This window comes from Maylandia zebra, linkage group LG15 (assembly GCF_041146795.1).
Source record: "Maylandia zebra isolate NMK-2024a linkage group LG15, Mzebra_GT3a, whole genome shotgun sequence".
NCBI classification, from domain to species: Eukaryota; Metazoa; Chordata; class Actinopteri; order Cichliformes; family Cichlidae; genus Maylandia; species Maylandia zebra.
The window spans coordinates 10,390,693-10,415,670 of record NC_135181.1 but is presented as its reverse complement, the minus strand read 5'-3'; the positions used below and the strand labels follow the sequence as shown (position 1 = coordinate 10,415,670).

Sequence of the window (24,978 nt, the reverse complement as noted above, 5' to 3'; positions counted from 1 at the left end):
AAGTGCACTTAATTAGCAGGATCTGGATGCTACTTACCTGCTTAATTCATGTGGAAGCAGCAAAGGAGTACTTAAAATTTTCACACAGTGCTTCTGCATTTCAGCTTTGTTTTGTGTTAATCTTTTGTTACTTAGCTGAGGTTATATTTACATAATTTTAAAACCACGTGATTTTGGTTTTTTTAATTAACTTGTGTTTGTGTCTTTAAATATGATGACTGACCGTATAGTGTTGATCATAGCCAGACCCATCTCAACACAATAACGGGCATGGGCACGCTGGGGCTCGGGAACCCCTGACACACAGTAGTAACAGTCTCCCAGTATCTTTATCCGCAAGCAGTGGTGTTCCTGTGATAAAAGAAGAAGAAGAAGGACATTAGAAGCTGGAAGATGTTTTACATCAACCAAAAAGGGCTCGCTCAGGCCCTCACCTCTGCCAGTCGGTCAAAACGTCCAAAGAGCTCATTGAGGGTTCGAACCAGATCCTGGGCTGACAGGTTCATAGACAACAAAGTGAAACCCTTGATGTCTGCAAAAAGGATGCTACAAGAAGGAGAGAAGGACTAAAAAGTCTGAAATGACATAGCAAACACTTACTATTGGCATTAGGTTGGCCTGCAACTTGATAATCAGAGTGAAACCCACTTGGCTTATAAATCTTACGAGTCAAGGTTACAAGGTTACAAATTTAACTACTAATATACTAACTCATGCATGTATACCTGACATCTTTGTACTGGTGGATATAGATCTTGTGAAACTCTTGAGGGTTTAGATCATCTTCCATAGCACTCATGTCAGCAATCATCTCCAAGGCAACAAAGCGAGGCAGGATCGACAAAACTAGGCGGTCCTGTGAAGAAGTGTAACAATGTGAGAGTCATGGAAGTGAGTTAATGCAACCAAAGCTTTCATCATAACACAGATAATTCTCTGGCTTTAAATTTCAGGACAGCTCCCATCTTCATTGTACCTGTCTTTGATTCTCTTGCTCTAATTTGAGGCGTCCTTCAATGCAACGACGGGTCTCCAGAAAAACCTGGCGCTGAGCGTGGTCTGTCAGGTAGTGGATGAACAAGCCAGCTGTGTTCATCCCCAGGTACAGCAGGCCTTTGGCAACCACCTGCATCGAAAGAGTGTGAATACTACATTAATTCATGGAAAAAAAGCTTTAAAAAAAGTTTGAAGGGGAAATTGGGGAAACAGTATTGGACTGAAGCTTGGGGGGAGGGTTTCTAATTCCTTATTATTTGTTGATTAATATGTCAATAGAGACCCATGAGCTTTCAACAAGTACAATGAAATAGTTTTTTTCTCAAATTTTGTAGATTTGTGCCTAACACTGCTGTAAAGTCTAAGAAATCAAACTTTCCATAAGCCTTAACAGTGTATCACTGATTTATCGGCATGATACACATTTAAAAAATGTAACAGTAGGAAAGGAAATTCAAAGGGGACTTTTTTTTTCACCTTTCTCAGAAGCAAAGCATCAGTGTAGCAGCATACTATCTCTACCAGAATGTGCAGCATTGAGGACAGGGTGCCCGCACATATGGCCCACAGCAGAGGTAATGGCAGCAGTGTGTATGTTGCGAACAAAGTGAACAAAAGGTACCACGATGGGTCTTTTTCTAGTCCGTACACCAGACCCCCCAGCACCTGTGTGGTCTGTGACAACCAGCTGGCGAGGCCGGCGTAGTGAAGCCACTGTGGGGACACGGAGTCTTTGTGGGTTAACACTATGACGCACAGAACTGTTGCTAACACCATGAACATGCCCGTCAGGCAGCCACGCAAAGTGTCTGTGGAAGCTTCCGGCGCCAATGCCAGGTACAGAACCAACATGTGCAGCTTGGCCACCACGTCTATCACATTGGTGATGGCCAGAGAATTACGTCTTTGGGTGGAAGAGTGCTGCTGGTAGAGTTTCTCCAGGTCGTGGGACTTGAAGGTGTGCAATAGCGTGGGTATGTAGACACCACAGACAGTTCGACCCCAGTGGACGAAGAAGTCAGCGTCGCTGGAGTAGTCGTTAAAAGCACCCCCGGTGCTGGTGGAATCGCGAACCAAGGGATGGACTCTGAACGTGGAAGAACGGCGCTTTGTTACCCCACGTGAGGCTTTGCTGCGGATTTGCCTGTTGATCTCCTCTATGTAGGTATCTGTCACAAAGATTTTGCGTGCTGGTTCAACACCCAACTGTCAAAGGATAAAAACAGGATCCTTCATTCAAAAAAGTTACAAGGCTATTATATCTTATTTGGCAAATCAGGGTAGACAAGATTCAGCATGCAAAAATAACAATTACACTTACATGGATAGTCTAAAAACAGCCACATTCACACACAAAGAGGATTAATTAGTCAGCAGCCACTTTTACTGGCCTTTAAAACCGAGGTCACTGGCATCAGGCCAATGCCAAGGTAAAGGCAGCGCTCACTTATTTAGCCAAGTCAACAAATCCTTTTGAAGCAGGAGGAACATTAATTCATCGTTGCATATCTTTCTAATACTCTTTTACTTTTACCCCTATTATGATGTAGAAATAATAATAAAACAGCAGTGCTGCTTCATGCCTTTGGGCCGCTGGTTACTAAAGTATCTGTCTGTGAAATTAAGAGGCACAGGGTTGAGACACTCCTTTCAAACCATGCACAGGTTAAAAAAAAAACAAGGCCTAAAAGGCAAAGCAAGGTTGAGTCTGAAAGCAAGGAAGCTGAATCATCCCCCACCTGGCAGCAGGACCCCGAGGTGCTTCACAAACAAAAAAGGCAAAAAATGCTAAAAACCTAAATCCAATCGTTTCTGAGTAGGTGTACAAAGCTGCTACACACCTGTCTCTTTTCACTTGTAACTTTCTTTATTTTGCTTTCGTCTCTTATTTGCCACATGGGGATAGAATGAGTCTGTGTGCTACCGGTTACCTTTATGGATGCTGAATGTTGAGACTTGCTTCTAGAAGGATCTTGTGAGGCTTGCTTTATTATCACATGTCTATTGTAAATGTGAATCATTTTTGAAATATAAATGCCAAAACCATTTCAACACACATTAGATATGCATAATGGTAAGAGCGCATTAGATTGTAATGGTAAGAGTAATAGCTTTATTTTGAAAAGAATCAAAAATTTCATGTGTGCTTGATAGCCATTAGTGAGGTACACTTTTGAATGCAGTATAAAAAGTGCGTCATAAGGCCAGAGCTCCACACAGACAGACACAGCCTCTTCCAGTACACAATACTAGTGTGCACAAAAAAAAAAATCAGAACACATTTACAACAATCTAAAACTCAATCACCTGGGTACTGAGATCCTGCTGCATAATGATGTGTTTTACTGCGTTCTGCCACAGCATCTTTTTCCGCCGCAGGCCAGGGGACATGGTGGGGGTTACACAAGGCAGCTCACGCAGCCCCATGGGGGAGACCTGCGTTGTGTTAGCGAAGGTCACCATGGTGGCGACCTCAGCTGACCTCAGCTGTTGGTATTGGATCAGGAGCAGGTAGGAGCCTGGAACGTGAAGGGAAAAGGGGAGTCAGTAAGGACCAGATTTGGTGTTATTGCTTAAAAAAACATTAGAGTTCATCAGTAAGTTTTATAATAATAATAATAATTACAACTTTATTTATATCACAGATTTGGAAGCTGTTTTGACAGACAAGTCAAAGTAGAATACTAAATTCAAAGAGATAACTGGACATTATGGCCAGTAATTAACATGTAAAGTAAACCCACTTTAATTCATTTCAACTTTCATCTTTCATCTACCTAATTTTGCCTAATATGAATTTATCTTACAGAAATATTTCATTATGAATGACCTGCAGTGTGAGTATTTGTTTGAATAAATGAGGAAAAGGGAATTTGATTGATAGACTTTTATAAAGAGGAACTTTGGGTGGCTTTCTGTACCAAAGCCACTGATGCATCTACTATCATAAAATGCTAAATATAAAGGATTTTTGCAGTTTGATGCATCTGAATACCCCGCTTGAAGGATTTAATAATCAAAGGTCTTTATGCACTATATAAATTGAGTAACAAATCTGTCTGAGTTCCTTATTCTTTTAGATAAAATTTGTTATGCTGCACACGTTCAACCATGCCAGAAAGGGCCACCTGGTCGGCTCCACGTTAATGCTCAGAGTTAAACTCCTCCAGGTCCTTCTGGCTCTGGATGCTGTTGTCCCACCCACTCACAGTCTACTGCCACCGGGCTGATTCTCACCAAGATCATGTATCTGCACAGAACAGACTGGATATGCTAAAACACATCATATTAGATGAGTAATTAGGTATAGTATTAAGTGTGCATCTTTATTTGTTTTTGAACATTACAAACATTACAGTTTCTCGGATGTAGAAGAATCCCTTTATCATTCCTCTTTCAGCAGTTTCAGCTGTCCCAAGCGGACAATAAGCTCCCCGTAACCTACAATGTGTCAAAGGACCCCCCCCCCCCCCCAAAAAAAAAAAAGAAGAAGCAAAAGGATTGTAAACCACACAACTGACCTGTAACGTTTCCCGTATAGTGCATCCACTGACAATACCTAGTTTCTGCCATTGTATACGTGCATCCAGCTCATCATAATCCATTTTTGTTGATTTCATCGGCTTTGATATTTAAGACACAACCTATAAAAGGAAAACTGAAACTTGAAGCAGCCCTCGTTGCAATGCCGTATCCAACACTGATGCGGACAGCGACATACAGGCCTGGCGAGACTCCTGGAGTCGTTCTTTCAGGACTGCAGGTCACCATCTGGACTGTTTTGAAATGATGTCAAGAACTGCCACAAAGCAGAGCTGCAGGAGTGAAGAGTGCAAAGAGGATTAATTAGTCAGCGGCCACTCTCACTGGCCTGTAAAACCGAGGTCACTGGCACCAGGATAACACCAAGGTAAAGGCAGTGTGCTCTCATTTGGTCAAGTCAACAAATCTTATTGAAGCAGGGGAAACATTAATGCATTGATACATAGCACTTTAATACACTCTTTGTTTTACTTCTGGTAATGTGCAAAAAAATAATAATAAAACAGCAGTGCTGCCTCATGCCTTTGGGCTTCTGGTTACTAAACTACCTGTCTGTGAAATTACAGACACGGGGGTGACAAATTCCTTTCATACAGTGCACAGGCAAAAGCAATGCCTAAAAGGCAAAGCGAGGTTGAATGTGAGAGCAAGGAAACTGAATCATCTCCCACCTGGCAGCAGGAGCCCAAGGTGCTTCAGCAAACAAAAGGCAACGAAGCTGCCTTTGCTAAACATTTTAAAATCCAAGTGTTTCTGAGTAGGTGTACAAAGTCACTCCACATCTGTCTAAATACAAATTTCAAGGCTCTTCTTTATTTTTAACATTTTATTTGTAAGGTCCAGATTTTCATAACAAAACACAAACATACAAATTTCATGTTATTATCTTATGAATTACCAAAGTTACCCATTTGAACTTAAAGAACAAGTTCTAGCTTTTAATACAAAATCATCAAATACTGTTTCCCACGATAACACAAATTCTGCTTGCTATGTGTGTGTCTGTGTGAAGAGAAGTCATTTCCACATTTAATGCCGAAGCTCAGTGTTGGAAATACAGAGCTCTCCAGTTACCGTTTGTCTTCTAACCCTGAATTACTGACAATGCTTCTATATAAATACAATATTTCTTACAAACACTCCATCTGGTAAGACTTCAGTCAGCAAATCTTCTGTTGTTTTTCTTTCTTATGAAGTAAATTGTTAAATTATATTCTGATGGATGAACACATTGCTCCAAGAGCAATACCAACATAATATTTTGCTTGGATTTCTTATATATTATCATACAGTATATGAGGTTGGTTATTGTTACACAATAGAAAGACTTGTTTTTTCACAATTCAATTCAGTTTTATTTATATAGCACCAATTCACAGCAACAGTTGCCTCAAGGTGCTTTATATTGTAAAACCTATAATATTAGAAAGAAAAAAGAAACAATTACACAACCACCTATGAAAAAGCATTTGGCAACAGAGGGAAGGAAAAACACCTTCAGCAGAGTCAGCATTATGCCAAAAAGTGATCAACTGTCATAAGCTAATTTCCGGTATTTCTGAAAAATTGCCTGTATTTAAACTGTTGTAAATACTTGTTAGCTTATAAGTTGTCAAACATATGTCAAATGTATCTCTTATGAATAATATCGAGACATTTTGAGTCAGAAAGAACATCCCTATCGCAAATTAGAAGCTGCAAACAGTTTTTGGCAAAGTCAGTTGTAAATATCCTTTATTTACTTGGCTAAAAAGACATTAAACATGTGTTTTTTAAGAGAGAGATGCCCAAGAGGGCAGAAGAAACTGCAACATATACAACACAAAAGGACCGGATTGATTATAATGTCGATACAATAATGCAGAGTCGTATGGATATGGATGTATTTATTGCTTTTAACAGGTTTCATGGTAACATCCACACAAACTGTACAGGGTAATACTGAGTGTGCAATAGGTTAAAGAAGCAAAGAAAAGCACGAGATCTGCGATGATTGAATCCGTTACTGGGCTGATGTCTCCAGCTGGCTTATGGTCATTATTGTTGTAAGCTGGTTAAAGTTTTTCAGACTTGCTTTGCTAATTGTTTCCAGGCAACATGCAAACCCCCTAAGACTGATGTAATGAGTCTCCATCTGTCCCACTGTGACGCTGTAGCTCAGACCTTTCTTGCTGATTACGGTACAACTAAAAATAGCTGCCAGGTCTAAGGCAATTAGTACTGCTTTAACTGCTTCCTTATCAACAAAGCTCTCTGACACTTGAAATAAGGCACCTTTAAGTATGTTTACTCCTCAAATGGCACAACAAACAACAAGGGGGAAGGAGTAAAGTAAAGATGAGTGCAGATCACCTTGTAATGACCCAGCTTTTGATATTCTGTATATACAAATGTCTGTGATTGTTAATCTACTTTACCTGACAGTCTGTGGTTTTCTTTTGTGACTCTGATTGAATTGAACTGTAAACTTGTTTACACCTAACTAGGAGTTAGTCCACTATGGGCAAAACCTCAGAATATAATTAGCATTACGACTAACATTTCTGGCTACACACTAATGAGATAACTAAAGCCATACCAGCAATAGAACAGACCTAACAGCCTGACTGTGCCAAGGATCGCGCATATGTTGTACACTGAGCTATTTCTGTCCGTTGAAGTGTAGCTCTGACACGTGTGTGAAGTTCTGGCAGTTGTACAAACCTCTTTAACGTAAGGAAGTGTACAGGTCAGCAGGGGTCAAAGCATTACAGAGAGTACTCTAAAGTAGCATTTCACTGACATTTTACAATTTTCATCAACCACAGAAATCTGTTGAGAACGTAGCCTGCTTCTCAGAGTACTGTTTGTCTCCAACTAAGACGCCTCATATCCAGAAACTGAGGCATCATCATCCCAAGCCCTTAACTCAAGTCCTTCTATGGTGGTGAAAAGTTCAAATGTTTTAGTATTTTATTAGATATTTTATTTCTCAGCAGGCTGAGACCTATCCTTCACCCAATAGGCCTGGCTGCATTAGACTAATGTGATAACTATGTTGCTCTACTCTTGCATCAAAATACACTAATTACTATCAGTTACAAGTACTTACTGAAACGGCAACTTCATGAACCCATTTCGTTTTGGCATCAGGATAAGTATACCTACTGCTCACTCACAAACAGCAGCTTGAAAACAAACAGATGTTTAGCAATACTTTGAGAAGGCGGCCCCTTTTCTCAATGGATCTCCCCACCCCCAAAGATTGAGGGCCCATATGGCATAGCGAACCCAATTCCTTATTACAAGTACCTGAATGTTTCACCTATAAGGTGAAAACAGTTGTCATCAGCAGGCAGCATAGGACCTCAGCACACACACTGCTTCAGGTAAGCCACCAGTAATTGCATCGATTTCCCATGCTGTTTACAGAGGCTTCCATGCTCAGACCTCAAGGCTCGCTTCAAAAGCTGTACAAGCACCTAATCAAACTGTTTGGACTCACAACCTGCACTATGGCCATATCTTGCCGAGCATTTGAATAATTAAATGTAATTAAATTCATTTAAATGTTATTCAAAACTAACACCACATAAAACACTGATGGCACAGTAGGGCTAAAAGATCCCGAGGAGTGAATGGCAGCACCAAGTTTTGACAAGGTGCCAGATAAAGTAATGTGTTAAATGTTCACTTCCTAATATTTTTCATGCAATGTTAATCTTAAAGTGAAAGAGTGATTATGGACGATAACAAGCTTTAAAATGTCTAAAAAAATGATCTTGACTCGGTGCTTCCACCAACTGGTAGAATGAAAGACTATTGGAAAGCAGGATGCCCCATCCGCAGCTGGAAAATGCATCAAACACATAGCATCCACATTTCATTTCTTTAAAAGATTTTTCTATATGTAAACGGAAAAAAGGTAAGATTAGGGAGCCTTTATCAGTCCCACTGTTTGTAAATTGACAGAAATTTACAAGGGAATTGCACAAGAAATAAGAAAGGTAGTGTATCATCCAGTGGAGTCCAGCACTGAATAGAAAACCGTTTGAGGAGTTGATTTAAACACTGTATGGCGTTTGAATTTGTATTCAGATGATTTGTATTGGCATCTTCTCTGGAAACAAAAAGCCAATATTTGTCATGTATAATGACTACCAGTGTCCTCTTGACTTTTATAATCTTACCAGCTGCTTTGCAACATCAGTAACATCCACTAGACTAAATTAAATTAGGTTATTAGATTAAGTAACTTTACGCCTAGTACTGTATTTTTTTTCTGTACTCCAATAAATCTGTATTATTTCTTATTATGTTTTCAGAATCTTACCCAATAAAGCTTTGTTTAAATTTATGTTTTTCCCTCTCAGTATTTATCCAGTGATTCAAAGACAGGGGCAGGTCCTGTGTGAATTGTACATGTTCTAACATGACTAAAGGCTCAATCGAGTGGTGGGCTGTCACCATATTTACGGCTAGCCAGGAGCAACTGCTCTGCTAGCCGTCTGGCTAAGTAAATGATGTCCCGGCGTAGCTAAACTTTAGTTAAGTTGTCCACCGTTACCTGTCCGCATGCCTCATACTTTTGGGATTTAACTGTTTTTTAATTCATGGTAAGCAAAAAATGTTTTCCGACATTAATAAATAACGGGGGGCTATAGATATAGTTAGCCACGTTAACGTTAGCATACTTCGCTAGGAGCTATGCCTACATTTGAATCGTAGGAGTTAGGCTTGTTACACCTAGTAGAGACAAGTTTGTGTCTAAACTTAAAAGAAATCAAGGAAATGTACTGGAGTGCTGTAGAAGAAAATGGTTGTTGAATGGGAATGCTAACGTGTTATTATTTAACCGGTAACTCTTGATTTCGCATTTCTGTCTAGATGCTGGAGGATAATTTCACCATATTCTTGTCACTGGCTAGGAAAACGATGAAGGAAAATGATCGGTTCGGATATACTCGGTGTTAGCAGTATATATTAGTGCTTCCGCTAATTTGGGCATTCCAACTTCAGCAGGCCGAAGACAATCCAGCAGCTTTCCTGATTTTCGAAGCAGTGGTGGAGACTCAGCTCAGGACTTAAGTACCACCCATCTGCCCTTCTCTTGGATCCTGGAAAAGCAACGCCTCCTTGTGACTGATATTCAGCATGTCAGGTGCGTTAACGGCAAGCTATTTTACACCTGCTCCATCACTGCCTAGAGTAATAAATCATGTCCTCCACATGAAGTTGAACCAAAAAAAGGAGCCCAAAATGCATACACCAATAAACATACACTCCACGATGAACCACTGCTATCAGATAGAAGGAAAGTTTTTGTTATAGAAGCTTCCCATTGTTGTTTCTCGGCTGGATGATCTATCTGGTCCTGCAGCCAAGTGTGTGAACTTGCACCAAAAATCCCCTGCAGACCTTTTGCCTGTGCTGGCATCCTTAGCTGACATCCATGGCTGCATTCCTTGAATCTCAAGCCCACTCACTGAATGGCTATCCCACAGTGCCCCTTTTGCCCTGCTTCTCTCCACCCTACTCTTTCTTTCTCCCTCTCTCGCCCAGCGAGCAGTCCTGGCTGGATAGTGGGGTCCATTGTGTCAGTGAGATGTTTATTAATGAGAGGGATGCACACGGAGCAGAGCTGCTATAGAAGGACTAATCACTAATCTCTTCGTTAATGCGGACAACCTGTGTATGCAGTGGCATACATTACAAGGAAGCTGTGTGACAAGGACATACAAGTTGGTGTTCAGTGGGGTGTCTTGGTGAAGTTTAGTTGTATTTTAAAGTTTTTGGAGAAGTTTTGTTTCTAGGTTTGAGTGTTTGTGTTGGGATGGAAGTTTAGCTTTTATGTGTAGGTGCAGAAACCAAGTTCTGTTAAACAAGAAACCAAGTTTTGTTTATATTATATACGTTTGGATTTAGGAAGAAAGGTTTTTGTATCTATGAAAGGAGTAGTGTTTGTCTGAGTGTGTGTGTGTGTGTCTGTTGCCTACCATGCCTTTGCCTCCGCCTGATGTCCCGGCCACTCAGAGGCTGGCACTGGACTGTCGTACCCTTCTGGACCATCGCGTTGGCAAGGGTAAGTGACAACATCACCTCCCCTGTGGTCTTTGGGACCCTGCTTAGTGTCACTGAATAGCTGGTTTTTACCATACTTCCCAAATTCACATTACTTAAAAATAAGTCATTGTGAAAATGGAAACTATTATTTGGGGTCTGCCTCTCTCAAAGTTGCTTGAGATTGTTCACAGTTAATAATACAAGGTGCTGCTAAACAGTGTTGCCCAGTTACCAAGGCAGATTTTATTTATTACTACAATCAATTTATTGCCAACCTCAATTAATTGTACAACTGCTGATTTCATTGGCAATCAATAATGCACTTTTGGGAATTGCAGAACTGAGCTTGATTGATGGATCTTTGCATTCTAAAACCCTGTGAGCTGCTACTATTTCACATAAGAGAGAAACACCTAACATGTTGTTATTTTAGATGTTTAGTTCATTATAAGATCGTCTTAGAAGACTGAAAACTGTGAACCAGAGAGACTGAGCACTTAATACATAATAAGTGTGCATTTGAGTTTTTATGAGTGCACTGCAGTATTGTGAGGTTTCTGATCAAACCGCTGCAAATTTGTGCATTAGAACAAATGTGATGATCGTATCTCTTTTTAATGGCTTTGTGGTAATAGTTATAAAAAGATAGGATTCATTTGAAAGTTCTGCTTTTGTGGCGCATTCATGTTGCTCTGGTGATGAGCTTTGCCATTCGTGAGATGGAAGCAAGCGCTGTTGCATAGAGCAGGGCGATATGACCAAAAATATTTATCACGACATACATTTGAAAATTTGCGATAACGATATAACTGACGATATAATTGACACTAGACAAATTACTTTACAACTCCACAACTTTATTAGTGCAAAAAAACCCCATCTATGTATTTTCACATAAACAAGCAGCTGTTTTTTATGTGCATTAAAGTTATATAAAAAATGTAACAGTGCAAATGCAAATTCCTTGCTGACAGTTTAATCAAAAGGCATTTCCAATGGAAATTGGCCGACATATCCTCAGCATAACCATGTATAATATCCACAAAACATTAAAAAGAGGTTATACACACACAATACGGTAATATTATGTTAAAGCACCGTACGCATCACTGCACGAGGCTCCTGCCTACGATAGCTGTAATGCTCCGACAATCCATCAAGCGGTGCAGGTTCGTAGCTTAGCAAAGTCATACTAAAACATTTGACAGATTTTCAAGCACCGTGTAACACATAAAATTGTTTTGAGGTCAGTAAACACAACCAGAATTCATACATAAGGCACACGGGATTATAAGGGGCACTGCTGATTTTCAGAAAAGGATTGATTTTAAGTGTGGCGTAGTTTCCAAAAAACACGGTAATAACGACGGCCCGCTAGCATGCTCTGCCAAAAATAGTGCTTTGGTGTGTATTTGACGGATGAAAGCTAAACCAGTTCCACACCACTGAAGTTGTAGCATTTTTACAAACCAATTCTGGTTCATCCGTTTCATTCAACGATCTGCTTTCGCCCTTCTCATTCTCTGTCGCCGCCGTGCTTTTTCCGCCATGTGCGTATGAAAACAAAGGCATTGCGCATGCGTGTTTTACCCATATTCAATATTTCATTTTCTCACCGTTGCCCAGCATGTATTACCATAAATGGTATGATATGGCCCAGCCCTACTGTTGAATTTATCTGCTGTTTTTTTTTTTTTTAGAAAATGAAACCTGGAAGAGAAAACGTAAACTGTCACTTCATTAAAAGGAATGGTTATTTGCTTTTGTTTATGCAAATATCAGTACACATGGTTATGTAATCGCACATTTCCTACTGTAAGGAAGTGTGGCAGAAGGTTGCATAAGTGCAGAAGGAAAAGCTGAATTTAAGTAAAGCAGAAAAGAGGGGAAGATTAATGATGAGAGGAGGGCAAGAGTGATGCTGGCAGGGGGTGGAGAGAGGGAGACGAGAGGGTTGTGTGGGAAGGAGGTATTCTCCCTTTTCATCTTTGTGGTGCACATTTCGCTCTTATTCTGTCAGTCCTTGCCTTTTTTTCCCTCTGTAATTGAAAGGTAGATTATAAGTGAGTTTGGTGTGCTTGTATGCACGCTTGCATGTCAAAATCTGCACTGCCCCCGTTAAGAAGGAGCACTGTTGCAGAAGAATGGGAAAATCCAAGGTCATCACGGCATGCTTTCCTCTGACGTTGCCTCTCAGCCCCTTTTTGTGCGCAAGTGTGTGAATGACTGTGTGTGTGCCTGCATGGCAAGGAGACTGTGCGTGTGTAACTCATAGCAGCGAGCCAGCCTCTGCACCAATCACGGTGCACATTCATATGCCTTTTAGCTCCAAGCACACGTGCAGGCATTTATCCCAGGCTGAGCGGTGCGTGTGTTTGTGTGCATTTTCAGTGCCTCTAGGCACAGCAGTGTGTCTGCATGAGGAACTGAAGCTGCATTAAGAAAACATAAACGGCCGTAGTGAGCGACTTCCACATCACGACTAATGTACGGTAAGGTTAACAATCCTTTTTCCATTGCATATTGGTCTGTGCATTCTGGGCTGTGTAAACATGTGAGTAATATCAGGCATCCGCCGTTTAGCCTGTTTTCCTACATTCTACAAAGATGTTTCCTTCTCGGCTTTCTTGCGATAAAAAGCAGTTCTGACTAGAGTGTAGCAGCTCCTGAAAGCGCCTTATGAGAACTTGGACACTTAAAAGGATACTCACTGTTACATTACAGTAATAGATTACTCAGGGACTCTGCTTTGAAGATGTTTATGTTTGGTAATAGACACTTATTTACTCCTAACTATCACTGATAATGTTTCTTTCTGTTATAGTTGGTGTTAACAGGGTGTGTTCTCTGTCAGTGTATTAAGTATTTGCTAACTCTGGTTAACTTTGGGTGTTTGCGTTATAACCTTGTGTTCATATATGTATGATTCTTCAGTATTTTAGATACTATGTGTTAAATTATGTTTCTTTAAAAACAGAAAAGCTCTGGTAAGTTCATTTTTAGATTTGATGAAATCCCCCAGATGGTTTTTGACATTTATTTTGGCTCTGATGTTACTGAGGCATGTTGATATATGGTTAATTGATTAGTGTTAATTAAAAATGTAGCCAGCTTTGCTTTGAATTGCAGACTGTTGATGGAGTAAGGTTTTGGTTTGGAGTGGATTTTTAACACAGGCGCTTCAAACTGAAGGCTGTACAGTGTGCTCAGCTTATAGTGTCTGTGCAGGTTTAAGGGATTCATAGTGTGTTGGACCAGGCTTGTGTTATATAGATTTGTTGGCAGCGGGGTCTGGCCATCAGTGTGTTGGTCGGATTACACCAGCCATGTTTGCTTCCACCCACACTGATCGAATGTGTGCTGTGAATCTGGCTCTTGGCTTAATTGGCTGAAAAACTGATGTATATGATGTTTTCCTTATGAAATTCCATATTTTCCAGTACCTCAAACATACCTAAGCGATATGGTGGGCAGGTATGGTGGAGTGTTATGGTTATATATAAGCAGGACATTTGAGTAGTTTTTATGTCATCCCCAAATATTTTTATTCCCTGTCACACTTCCCAAAAGGCTGTCACCCTCTTCTCTATGATATGTACTCTGCTCCTCTCCTCATCTGCTGTACAGTATTCCCAAACTCAGTGACAGCGTCTGTGCATACTGGTTAGCTGTTGAAATGGGCTTGCTCATTATTTGTTATTTGCTTACGCGCTCCTCGTTTCTCGTTTGCTCTCCGTATTGCCAGATTCTGCTGTGTGCTTGCATTTCTTTGTGTGAGTACAACGTTTGAAGATGTTTGCTGATGTAAAAATAGCAGGACTTTGTCTCTCTCCCCCCTCCCTCTTATGTAATGACACCCCTGAAGGGCAGCTTGCTTTGTAACCCTCATGAGAAGTGATGTGTTTCTTGGGGAAGTATGTATATTTACAGCAAGGTCACTGTATGCCTGTGTGTCAGCGTTGGCCTTCAAAACCACCGCTTTGCATGACCCTAGGTGAAGGTGAGGTCTGAATGTGCACCTGCAGTTCTGTTTCCCAAGTATACGCACACCTCCATACACACAGGCAGATATTAAGTGTGTTAAATATTGTTGTTGCTGGGTGTCAGGACTGTATTTATTCTCTCTTATCCGCCATGTGACTTCAGGCACAACAGAGCAGATTTGGGACAGCAGGTGCAGATGACACTGCAAGATGCGTAAAGCGTCATGCACCACCTTGTGCATTCACATGTATGTTTTTGTAGCATCCTTTGAGATAATTTCTGTTATTTATTTATTTTTTTATTTAGCACTAGTGTCTACAGCTGATATGTGGGAACCCACAGTGCAGTTATTAACACCTCATGGTGTTTGTGTAAGTGGGTGGAGGATTTTTTCTTTTTTTCTGTTTTTTTTTTTTTCAAAAATTGTTATTATCATGCAAAAACATGTCTTCTGTAGCTATGTATTTTTGCTTGCCTTTATTTTTCTTACTTCCACGTGCAGTTTTGTCCTCCCTTCTCTCCATTTCTCTCTCACCCTAAAGTGGAAATGTTAAGCTGATATCCTGGGGGAAATGGAGAGTGTAATCTGTTAATGTACCGGCCCATTGTTAGGAGGATAAAAATAGATTGTGATTGGCTGGCTTCTTCCTGTGGCGATTTGAAGGATGGTGACCCCCCACCCTTACATGTGTGTATATATCCACTCATAACTTCATGCTGGAAGATTGTGTAGCTTAACATCCAATTAGTAGCGATAGATGTTCACCTTGTCGTTGTATTAGTGTTAGAGCTACAAGTGATTTATTGTTCCTGTGTTTCAAGCTCGTCAGTGTGTTGCTCACAGTGTTTGCTGTGTAGGTTTTATTCCTTATTTGAGTCTGTGTGGAGGAGCTCGGTGTCCAGCCCATAAATGTGTTGTCACCTTGCAGCACAGCGTGGGTGGATGTCGTGAGACCCCCTGCTTTGTGCTTTTCACCACTGTCGACCAAATCATTGTGCACCCACTTTGTTTTGCCTTCTAAGTTTTTTTTCTCCCTAACTAACCCATCATTAGCAGAAGCACAAAACAGCCCTCATTCCTTATAACAGAAACTGAACACAACTTTGAAACATCACAGGAATTTCTGTGCCAGCAAATCAGCTGGAGAAATTTCCTCAGAGAAGCGGCATTGCAGTACACACATTACAATTAGAGTGCAAGCAGAATATGTAAATGTTTTAAATGGCGGTAGTTTAATTTTATGTTATAAAGACCTGTGGGTGTAATCGGCCTCTTTGAGCCACTTTCATCAAGTTTGTTGAGTTGTAGAAACAAATATGCTGTTTGGTGTCAGTCAGTTGATCTAACACTGAAGTAAAGAGAACTGGTTACAATTTTTTAAAAAGGAGGGAAAAGGCAGGATATATCCAAATGCTGCACCACAGGTGTGTGAAATAAAATGCCAATATATTACATAATTTAGTTTATTTAGAAATGACTTTCCCCAAAAAATTTTATGTGCAGCTGACAGAGAGGACAGGACAGATTTGTCCTGGACAGAGCAGATGCAATAAGTAGCACTAATCTGTGACTCATTCAGCACATCTCATTTCACCTCCCCCATCACACTCCCATCTCTGTATATGTCTTTCTCTCATTCTCCTGCCCATTCTCTGTCTGTCCTGTACCCTTTCTTCTGGAGACTAGGGACCCACTGTATTTTTTTATTAATTCAGTGTTGACTCCTACACTCATGCCCTGAGCCAATACAGCAAGGATGTGAACAGGAGGTGGATGGAGTTTAGGTGGGTGCAGGAAGGGAGGGAGAGTTGCAGAGGCCTCATTAGTGTTTGAAGTGATAGAGGAAAGAGAAGAAGTGCTACGAGTAGACTCACACTTCCCTGAGATGAGCACATGGATGACAACTCCTACCGAGTTCAACACAACTTAGAGAGCAGACATGAGTCTTGAAAAACGCGCTTTTAGTACTCAAAGTGATAACTTTATTAAAAGGTCTATTAGGGACATCTTATCTGTTCTTGCAGCTGCCTTGCCAGGCGTGGGTCACTGATAATGTAGCAGAAGGCTACTAAATGTTGATACACAGCCTTGTTGCTCGGTCTAAATGACGATCTCTATAGCAGCAGTGCTCAGAAGTCTAAATAGTCTCAACACTCATTTTCTTTCTTTCTTTCTTTCTTTCTTTTTTTTTTAATACTGGGAATTAAGATAAAATGTTAAATGTGTTTGTTTTCAAAAGTTGGTTGGCCAAAAATGCAAGATAAGACAAAGTGTGTGAAAATATTTTGTTTTTAATTTTTCTGTTGTTATACTATGTGACTTTGATATGTTTGTGCTTTGAGAAAAAAAAACCCCTCATGCATGCACATCTCTTGGGAATAAATCATTTTCCACCCAAAGCTTTGCTTTTGTCTTGAGAAGGGACTCAGCGTTAGGGATAGCATCAGTGACTCAGGTGCATTGGCTGATGTTTGTTTCCTTGATTTTTACAGTTTGATTGTGCCAATTAAGTTCTAGATTGGATAGTCCTGTTTCTTTGGGAGTACAGGTGTCTCACATTTCAGGCTTGAAAAGTGTCCATTTATAATTAACTTTGGTAATGCATGACCTCTTCTCACACATATTTGACTTCCAACAACGTCTTGTGATGGGAAGTTTTTCAAGCAGCAACACATGTCCCAATGAAGATGATTGCTTACACAATTAGGTATAATTTCCTGTCATGATTGTACTAACAAAGACACTAGGGATGAGGGAAAGAATTGATGCAACATGGTATTGCGATATCTTGTGTGGTTATATCGTGGGTGTTACACACTCATGGTTTGATATCAGTGTTTGATATTTACCAAGTAATATTTTAATACGTTATTATACAGATATGACTCGTTATGAACAAATATTGAAGAGTGCATAAAATCTTTACATTTCCCGTCTTTGTCTTAATAGATACGTTGCTAACACCAAGGCATGGTGATTATAATCACTTATATTTATTTAACAAGGGGAAATGTTGTCACGTCCAAATATATAGGCTTTTCTTATTTATTGGATTTCACAAAGTATTTTGCAAGTCATATTTGTCAGTTCTGGCATAGCGTGAGCAGTGTTGTTGATGGTGTTGTTTGTAGAACAGAAAATAGCTTTTTTTGGTAGTAGTTTATTTATTTATTTATTTATTTATTTATTTATTTATTTATTTATTTATTTGTTTGCCTGTCCCATTTGGTTCTTTAGCCATCAGAATTGTTGTCTGAAGACCAGCAAGGATACCCAATGGATTTACTTTGCCAAATGGATCATCGTGGCATTGCCGTATTGGTCCATTTGGTCGATCTTTGTTTTTATTATTTATTATATTTTATTTTCAGATGTTACAGACGGGACAGACATGAGTGAGGGATAGGAAAGGGAGAAAGAAAGAGGAAGGAAAGGAAAAACAGAAGGGGAGAGGGACAGTGAGAAAGGGGGGGAGAAAAAAAATAAAAATCTCCTGGATCACCTGTTGAGAGAAGAATAGAAAACAAGCAGAAAAAAAACAAAGCAACATACTAAACACAACACCATCGCATTAATCTAGCTAAGTGTAAACAGCAGTAAATACTAAATATTCAATGTTGTTGTGCAGCACGCAGGACAGATGTGCTTCGAGGTAGCAGCCAAGAAAGGTGTAATTTGGGTCTACGAGCAGTGAACACCCGTGTGCATACCTGTGTGGATCAGCGCGCTTGTATTCCAAAGGTTTCTCCATGTAATGATCTGCTAGGGAGTGTGTGGGGGGGCCACAGCCCCGTCCTCCGGGGTGTGAAGCGGGTATGGAGGAGATCAAAACTCCAGACATCCAGAGGCCCCCAGAACACAAGAGACCATGGAAGACCAACAGAGGGGCAGCCGCGCCACTGGTCCAGTAAGAGCTGAGGAGAGTCCCAGATGAGGGCTCACTCAGCAGCCGCGGAGCAGAAGCCAGGGGGAGTTGCAGTGACGCGCCCATGAGCTCCGCCGGCCCCCAGCTGTGCCTGAGTGACCGAGCCCCAGGCCGAGAGGCCGGGGGCACCCCACCTCCGAAGGGGCCCAAGCGAGCCCCAGGCTCCAGGCCCCGATAAGCGGCCGCCAAGGAGTGAGCCGGTGTGTACCTGGACGCCCACCCCCAGACACAAAGAACCACCAACGCACCGACACCTGAGGGAGTCCGCCACTGGCAGGGGAAGTGGTGGTGGGCGGAGATAGGCCTCCAAACCTTGGAGGGCCTGAGGTGTCCCCAGAGAGGTGGCGTCTGATACCCAACCTGACATATAGACACAGACATACAGGCACACACAGACACAAACATCCATTTCCCCCCCCCCCCAATGCTCTCATATGCACTCACTCCACACTCAACCAACGTGGATTTTGGTAGTAGTTTAAAAAAAATGTATTACCTTGGTGTTGAGTTGGGAGATGGTCTATAAATGGAATGGAAGCCATTATTGCAAAGGTGTAGCAAATAGACCGCTAATAATGTTGTCTGTGTGCTCAGAATGTTTTTTTTACTGCCATTTCATGAGACGTTGCTCAGTCTGTGTAACAGCAGCAACAATAATGATTAATAAACCACTTTTTAATTTAAGTTAAGAAAAGGGAAGAAGATGACGTTGGGAGAAAGGAAGGGCAGATGAAAATCTTTCTTAGTGCACTGATTTTCTTTTCTTTTAATAAACGTTAAATACCTCCTGTCTCTATTTGTGTCAGAGAACCATTCATTACTTGCCTGCAATGCTGACTGCATTATGACCTACTTTTTTTGTCTAGCTTTATGACTCTAAAACTCACACGGTGAGTTTAAAGGAAGTAAGATGGGGGGAAAAATGCACGTATGCTTCAAAGGTAAAAGCGTAATTTGGGAATTTTGGAGGGTGTCCCTTTTTCATTTTCACAGGGTCTCCCTTATGACTCATCACTGCTGAATTCCGTCAACCAATCATGTCAGCTCTCTGCCTCTCTGCCTGGCTTGCTTTCTCCTCAGTGCAAAGTCAGAAAAAAATCACTGTTCACAGTTCGTACTTTGTGCTGCATCATTCTCTTTAAGGCTGTCTTGACTGAGAGAAAGCGAGGTGTGTGTGTGTGTGTGTGCGTGTGTGTGCCTGTTTCAACTTAGTGGCATTGCTGTCACTGTAATTGTCTGGTGACCACATTCCTTATATGTTGGTGTCCTGAAGTGTCTTTCCACAGAATCGCCTTGATTTGACATGTGTTTTGTGACATAAAGTTTCGGTTTGATAAATCTTTTTAACGCTAAAAACAAAAGTTCGAGTGATTATGTCATACCCGTACCGCATGAAGTAGGCGTATTGTGTGTATAGGAATTTCTTTAAAAGCTGACATGAAGTCACCTTCTACTGTACACATTTTTTTTTTTTATTTGTCTCAGGCTATACGTATTTGTAAGTTCATGCGTTTATATTTATGTATGCTGCTAAATTAATGATATTACGGCCTGACTATTGTCAGTTGACAAATATGAACAAATCCATTTTGTCCATTTTCCTGGCTGCAGTTGTGTTTTGTTTTTTTTTTCTTGCCGACAGGTCAGTATGACTTCTGTTAAAGTTAATGTTTATTTTCTGTAACTTATTTTTCTCCAGCTTTCAACCATTACTTCTGTTGTGAGAGCAATAATGTGAAGTCATTAGTTGCTGAACTGGAATGACTTTTTTATTGCCCATTTGTTGCAGTGTTCATTGAATCGGTACCGAAATGTGGCTGATTTGAGACTACCTCATTACTTTGGCTGACAGAGTGCAGACTAATACTACTACCAGAAAAAGAAAAGAGGAAAAAGACCTGATTTATTGTATTTCTATCAGTCACGCTGCACAAGCCTAATTGAGCACTTCTCTCTTGTTTTTGTTTTTCCTCTCCATTTTCTCCTTCCTCAGGGGTTTGTGGCTGTTGCGGGGCACTCAGGCCTCGGTACAAGAGACTGGTAGACAACATCTTCCCAGAAGATCCAGAGGTGAGAAGTGACTCTTTCTGTTTTTTTATTAATACCTCATGTTGTCAAAGTCAAATACCATTCGTCTACATAGTGTAGAGTTACATATAGAAATCATTTGGTGCTTTCGTATCTGTGGATAAAAAATAACAGGGGTCATTGTACGTTAAGGATAAAAATTGAGCTTTGCCAGGTTTAGCTGGTAGGATCCATCTGTGGTCGCTTTGCTTGCAAATATAAATAGTTATGGCAATTTATATTTAGGAGGATTTATATTGAGCTACATAACTGCCTTCTTCAAAGCTCATCTTTCCTACCATTTTTCTGATTTACTGAGATCTGATGCAGATGACTCATAAAGGGAATTAATCTGGGCTGAGACGAAGAAGCTGATTTGCTCTTCATTACTGCCTCAATGCTGCTGCAGTAACCCACTTTACCTTTTAGATCTATGGTCTGCAGTACAGCGGCATAGTTATACTTAACTCTTTTTTCCCCCCCTGCTTTTTGTCTCTGTGCACCTGCTTATTGTGCTCCAAAATGAAACCTGCAGTGGCTGAGTCTGTAACTAATGGTGCTCCAGCAGATTAGGCATAATTAAGGAGTCTGATAATGTTGACTCGAAATTGTGTCACATCATGTGAGCATGTGAATGTGTGTATATATGCATTTATTGAAATACTTGATGGTAAAGAAGTTAAATATAGCAATGTATTCTTAGGTTTGTATGTATTTGTTTTCTTTTTTACTTGTCTTTGCTAAAAAATAAATTTGGAAAAGAATTGAGGTCCTATTTAATTTGTAAATGTGCAGTGGCTGGGTAGTGAAACTGGAAAATTCTGAAATGTAGCGACCAAAAAAAGCTACTAATTTCACTGGTGCTTTTTCTGTCTTCTCTTAAAAATTGTGTTGATGGTTTGGATGAGAAGCCATGTTTGTAGGTAAACTTAACAGTCAAACTGGTTATTGCTCATTAAACTAATTTCAAGAAGATGGTAGTTGGTAGCGCATTCTTCGTACGCAGGTATGACAGCAGATGTGCTCTCTTAGATTGAATTCAGATATATAAAAACAATGACTGCATCCTGTTTTTGTGCATGCTGTGACATTACCACTTAGGCACTTACATTAAAAGGGGCATTGTTATTGTTCATCCTGCTAAAATGTGTCCCTTGGTTAGAGACACATCCCCAGCTAACTGTGAGTGAGTTGTTTTGAACATATTGTGATGTGCTATTTTTTTGTGCGTGTAAATGGCAAATTATATTCATAACTTATAACAATAAAAGGAACAATTATGTACAGGATGCTTGGATTGTATAAGTAGTTCCACTGGTGCTCATGTCTTCATCACAAGATTTATCATTTTACAGAGAGTTACCCATTTTCATTTATACAGTGTCTATGAAAGTAACTTTTTTTTCTGTTAATGCGGGTACAATATTGAGAAAAACAAATTACACCTTCTTCCAGTTCTAAGGTTTTATGTATCAAGACAATAAAAATCATGTTGTCTTAAGTTGTGGAAATTTGCTAACACAAAGCAAAGAAAGAAAGACACCAGCAATTACCTTGGAGAAGTAATGAGAATGAAGCCATTTGCCAACAGTTGGAACTTCATCATTGTACAGGAAGAAAGATTATTCGCAAGTGGAAAGCTTTCAGGGTGGTTTCCAAACTTCTCAGCAGTGGATATCGTATCATCTCAAAGTCAGACTGTCAGACACCCCTCCTGCAACCCCCCACCCCCCCCCCGACATCTCAGACTCTAGCAAATTTAAATGTTAAAGTTCATGACAGTACAATTAGTAAAAGGTTGAACAAGTATGGCTTGTTTGGCAGGGTTACCAGGAAAACGCTTGGTAACCCTCTCTAAAAAGGACATGACAGAACAGCTTATGTTTGCGGAACTGAATCTGAACAAACCATGCGACTTCTGGGACATGACCTTTGGACAGATAAGACCAAAATCAAGCACAAACACCTCATACCAACTATCAAGTGCAGTGGTGGAGGGGTGAAGATTTTGGCTTGTTTTGCGGCCAAAGGACCTCTGCAGCAGTCATTGAGTCAACCATAAATTATAGTATAGCAACTAAGTATTCTAGAGTCGAATATGAGGCCATATGTCTGACAGCTAAAGCTTGAATAAAACTGGGTCGTTCATCAGGACAATACTCTCAAGCACAGCAGCAAATCTGCAGCAGAATGGAGGAAAAGGAAAAGAATCAAGGTGTTGCAGTAGCCCAGTATAAGTTCAAAGCTCAACCTGATTGAAATGTTTTGATGGGACCATAACAGATCTGCGCTTTTATAAAGACAAGTGGGCCAAAGGTTGTCAGAGACTAAAAACAGTTGTGACTTTTAAAAGCTACAGAAATATGAGGTGTACTCTTTCTTTTTTGTAACACACCGCTCATGTCTTGTCCGGATGTGTAAAACCTTCAAATTTTGTTTCATTCACTCCTTTCTTCTTTTTCTTTTTCTTTTCTTTGGTCTTGTCCGAATGTAAGTGAGATCTCAGAGGACTGTTGGTGTTTTTAGCTCTCTCTTCCCCCAGACCAAACTGAAGAGCAGTAAAGTAGGTCAAGGGGAAAAGTAGGAGTTAAAACCTGATGATCTAGTTATACTCATTGATTTGGGGTTTTTAGAAATGAATAGATTTATATTTGTCACTAAACACACACAGTTGCATTAGAGAAACATTTCTGGAACAACAATTTTATAAATTATTATCCCCATTGACATAAAAAAAGCTGTAAAAGTAAACCGAGCCAAAGCCTGTTAGTGAACATTAACCCATGTATGTAAATCCCATCGGACAATTTTTTTTTTTTTTTTTTTTTTTTTTTTAAATTCTGGGTTAACTGATCCTTTGGATTATTGCAAAGTGTCCCACTTTTGCCGTCTCCCTCTGTCACCCACCTAGGATGGTCTGGTCAAGGCCAACATGGAAAAGCTGACATTCTACGCCTTGTCAGCTCCAGAGAAGCTGGACCGTATCGGAGCCTACCTGTCTGAGAGGCTGTCAAGGGATGTGGCTCGGCATAGATACGGGTGAGCTTCAACTGTAGTCTCTTAAACATTTGGTGTTTGTGCGTCTTTTGTGTTTATTCTTTGCCACATATCAGTTTATTTAAATCTAGCACAACTGAAGCTGTAACATAAAAATTCTGGGAAGATTTTGAGGTGGCTTGGCTGTTGGTAATAGGAAAAGTGGTGCTTGTAATATCCTTTCATCAAAGAGATTTGTTCTGATCTCTGCATAAGATCTGAGCTTATCAAAGCGCTTAAGACTGTGCTGTAAAAATCCTTCTTTGTATTCTGCGTGCGTGTTCTTGACCCTGTTTCCTCATTACATTCGAAACTCACTGTCACTATCTTCGCAATATAACCAACAAGACATGGAGGAAAATGGGTCTGTTTTTAATAAAAAAGAACACGATTGGTTTGGGTTATGCGTTGTGATGTGTTTGTTCAGTCTGCACTTACTTTATATTCCAGTGAAGTTGTTTTTCTCTGAGCACCCTGCAATGATTCTCACAAATGCAAACAGCCTGTACAGATTATATTTACACTTGGCAGAGTCCAGCTGAATATGCTCAGTCTCCAGAGTTTGTCTGGGAAAGCTTATCTTATTTTGATTTCTTGCAGGCACAGACTACATTTATCTTCAGGGTTAAAGTGACTCTCTATTCTCTCTTTTGCCATTCCAGGTATGTGTGCATAGCCATGGAAGCCCTGGACCAGCTGCTGATGGCATGTCACTGCCAAAGCATCAACCTGTTTGTGGAGAGCTTTCTGAAGATGGTGCGCAAGCTTCTGGAGTCAGACAAACCCAGCCTGCAGATCCTAGGAACCAACTCAGTGAGTTTCCAGGATTTCACTATTGCATTATATCAGTTTGATGACTCCCATTGTTTATAATGAACCACCAAAAACAAACAAACAATCAAAAAAAGAAGACTGGTAGCTGCATTTCTCTGTCAATTTTGCTTTGTGGAAAAATAGGTTTGCATACTTGTCTTATATCTACAACAGAATTAAGTGCCTGTAGTATAAAATAGTAAAAGTATGGAAAACAAATCAAGGGGTGCAATGTTGCTGGATGTTAGTCCTTTCATTCAGATTATATTATTGGATTTTAAACATAGACACTTCTTTAGTTGATTTACAATTTAATAATCAAGAAAACTTGCCTAGCTATAATGTGTTCTATCTTTTTAGACACAAGTCAGCTGTTTTAGTGATATAAATTTACAGAAATGCTCTCACACCCAAGCTGTTGGATGTTAATGTGTCTTAGTTTCTAAGCTTTCCTGCTGCAGCAAATACTGCCCATTTGAGTGGATTTAGAGGTATTATCTGAAATTGACAGGGTGCATTTACTTTCCTGACGTGATGGTAAAAGGCGAGAGATGTTAACCTTGAGAGAATA

General features: G+C 40.3%; 2 protein-coding genes across 7 annotated transcripts in view; one reads left to right on the top strand and one right to left on the bottom strand.

The window, feature by feature from the left end:
* Nucleotides 1–22,520, bottom strand: part of si:dkey-206f10.1 (adenylate cyclase type 8) — a 31,894-nt gene extending 9,374 nt beyond the window's left edge. The window contains exons 1-9 of one of the 2 annotated variants that reach the window (XM_014411999.3): nt 22,112–22,520; nt 4,518–4,811; nt 4,125–4,246; nt 3,304–3,515; nt 1,474–2,202; nt 977–1,126; nt 726–856; nt 435–546; nt 224–351 (exon numbers count right to left, since the gene is read on the bottom strand). In XM_014411999.3, the coding sequence (XP_014267485.2) occupies nt 224–351; nt 435–546; nt 726–856; nt 977–1,126; nt 1,474–2,202; nt 3,304–3,459 (1,406 nt within the window). In that variant the 5' untranslated portion in view covers nt 3,460–3,515; nt 4,125–4,246; nt 4,518–4,811; nt 22,112–22,520. The remainder of the gene's footprint in view (nt 1–223; nt 352–434; nt 547–725; nt 857–976; nt 1,127–1,473; nt 2,203–3,303; nt 3,516–4,124; nt 4,247–4,517; nt 4,812–22,111) is intronic. The other variant, XM_014411998.3, reaches the window with a different exon arrangement.
* The window catches only part of LOC101474540 (protein EFR3 homolog B), a 31,592-nt gene continuing 15,578 nt past the window's right edge, over nt 8,965–24,978 (top strand). The window contains exons 1-5 of one of the 5 annotated variants that reach the window (XM_004541801.6): nt 8,965–9,134; nt 9,538–9,679; nt 20,485–20,561; nt 23,470–23,597; nt 24,257–24,407. In XM_004541801.6, the coding sequence (XP_004541858.1) occupies nt 9,673–9,679; nt 20,485–20,561; nt 23,470–23,597; nt 24,257–24,407 (363 nt within the window). In that variant the 5' untranslated portion in view covers nt 8,965–9,134; nt 9,538–9,672. Of the gene's footprint in view, nt 9,135–9,405; nt 9,680–10,170; nt 10,601–12,840; nt 13,074–20,484; nt 20,562–23,469; nt 23,598–24,256; nt 24,408–24,978 lie in introns of those variants that run through there. The other 4 variants (XM_004541800.6, XM_004541799.6, XM_004541798.6 and 1 more) reach the window with 4 other exon arrangements.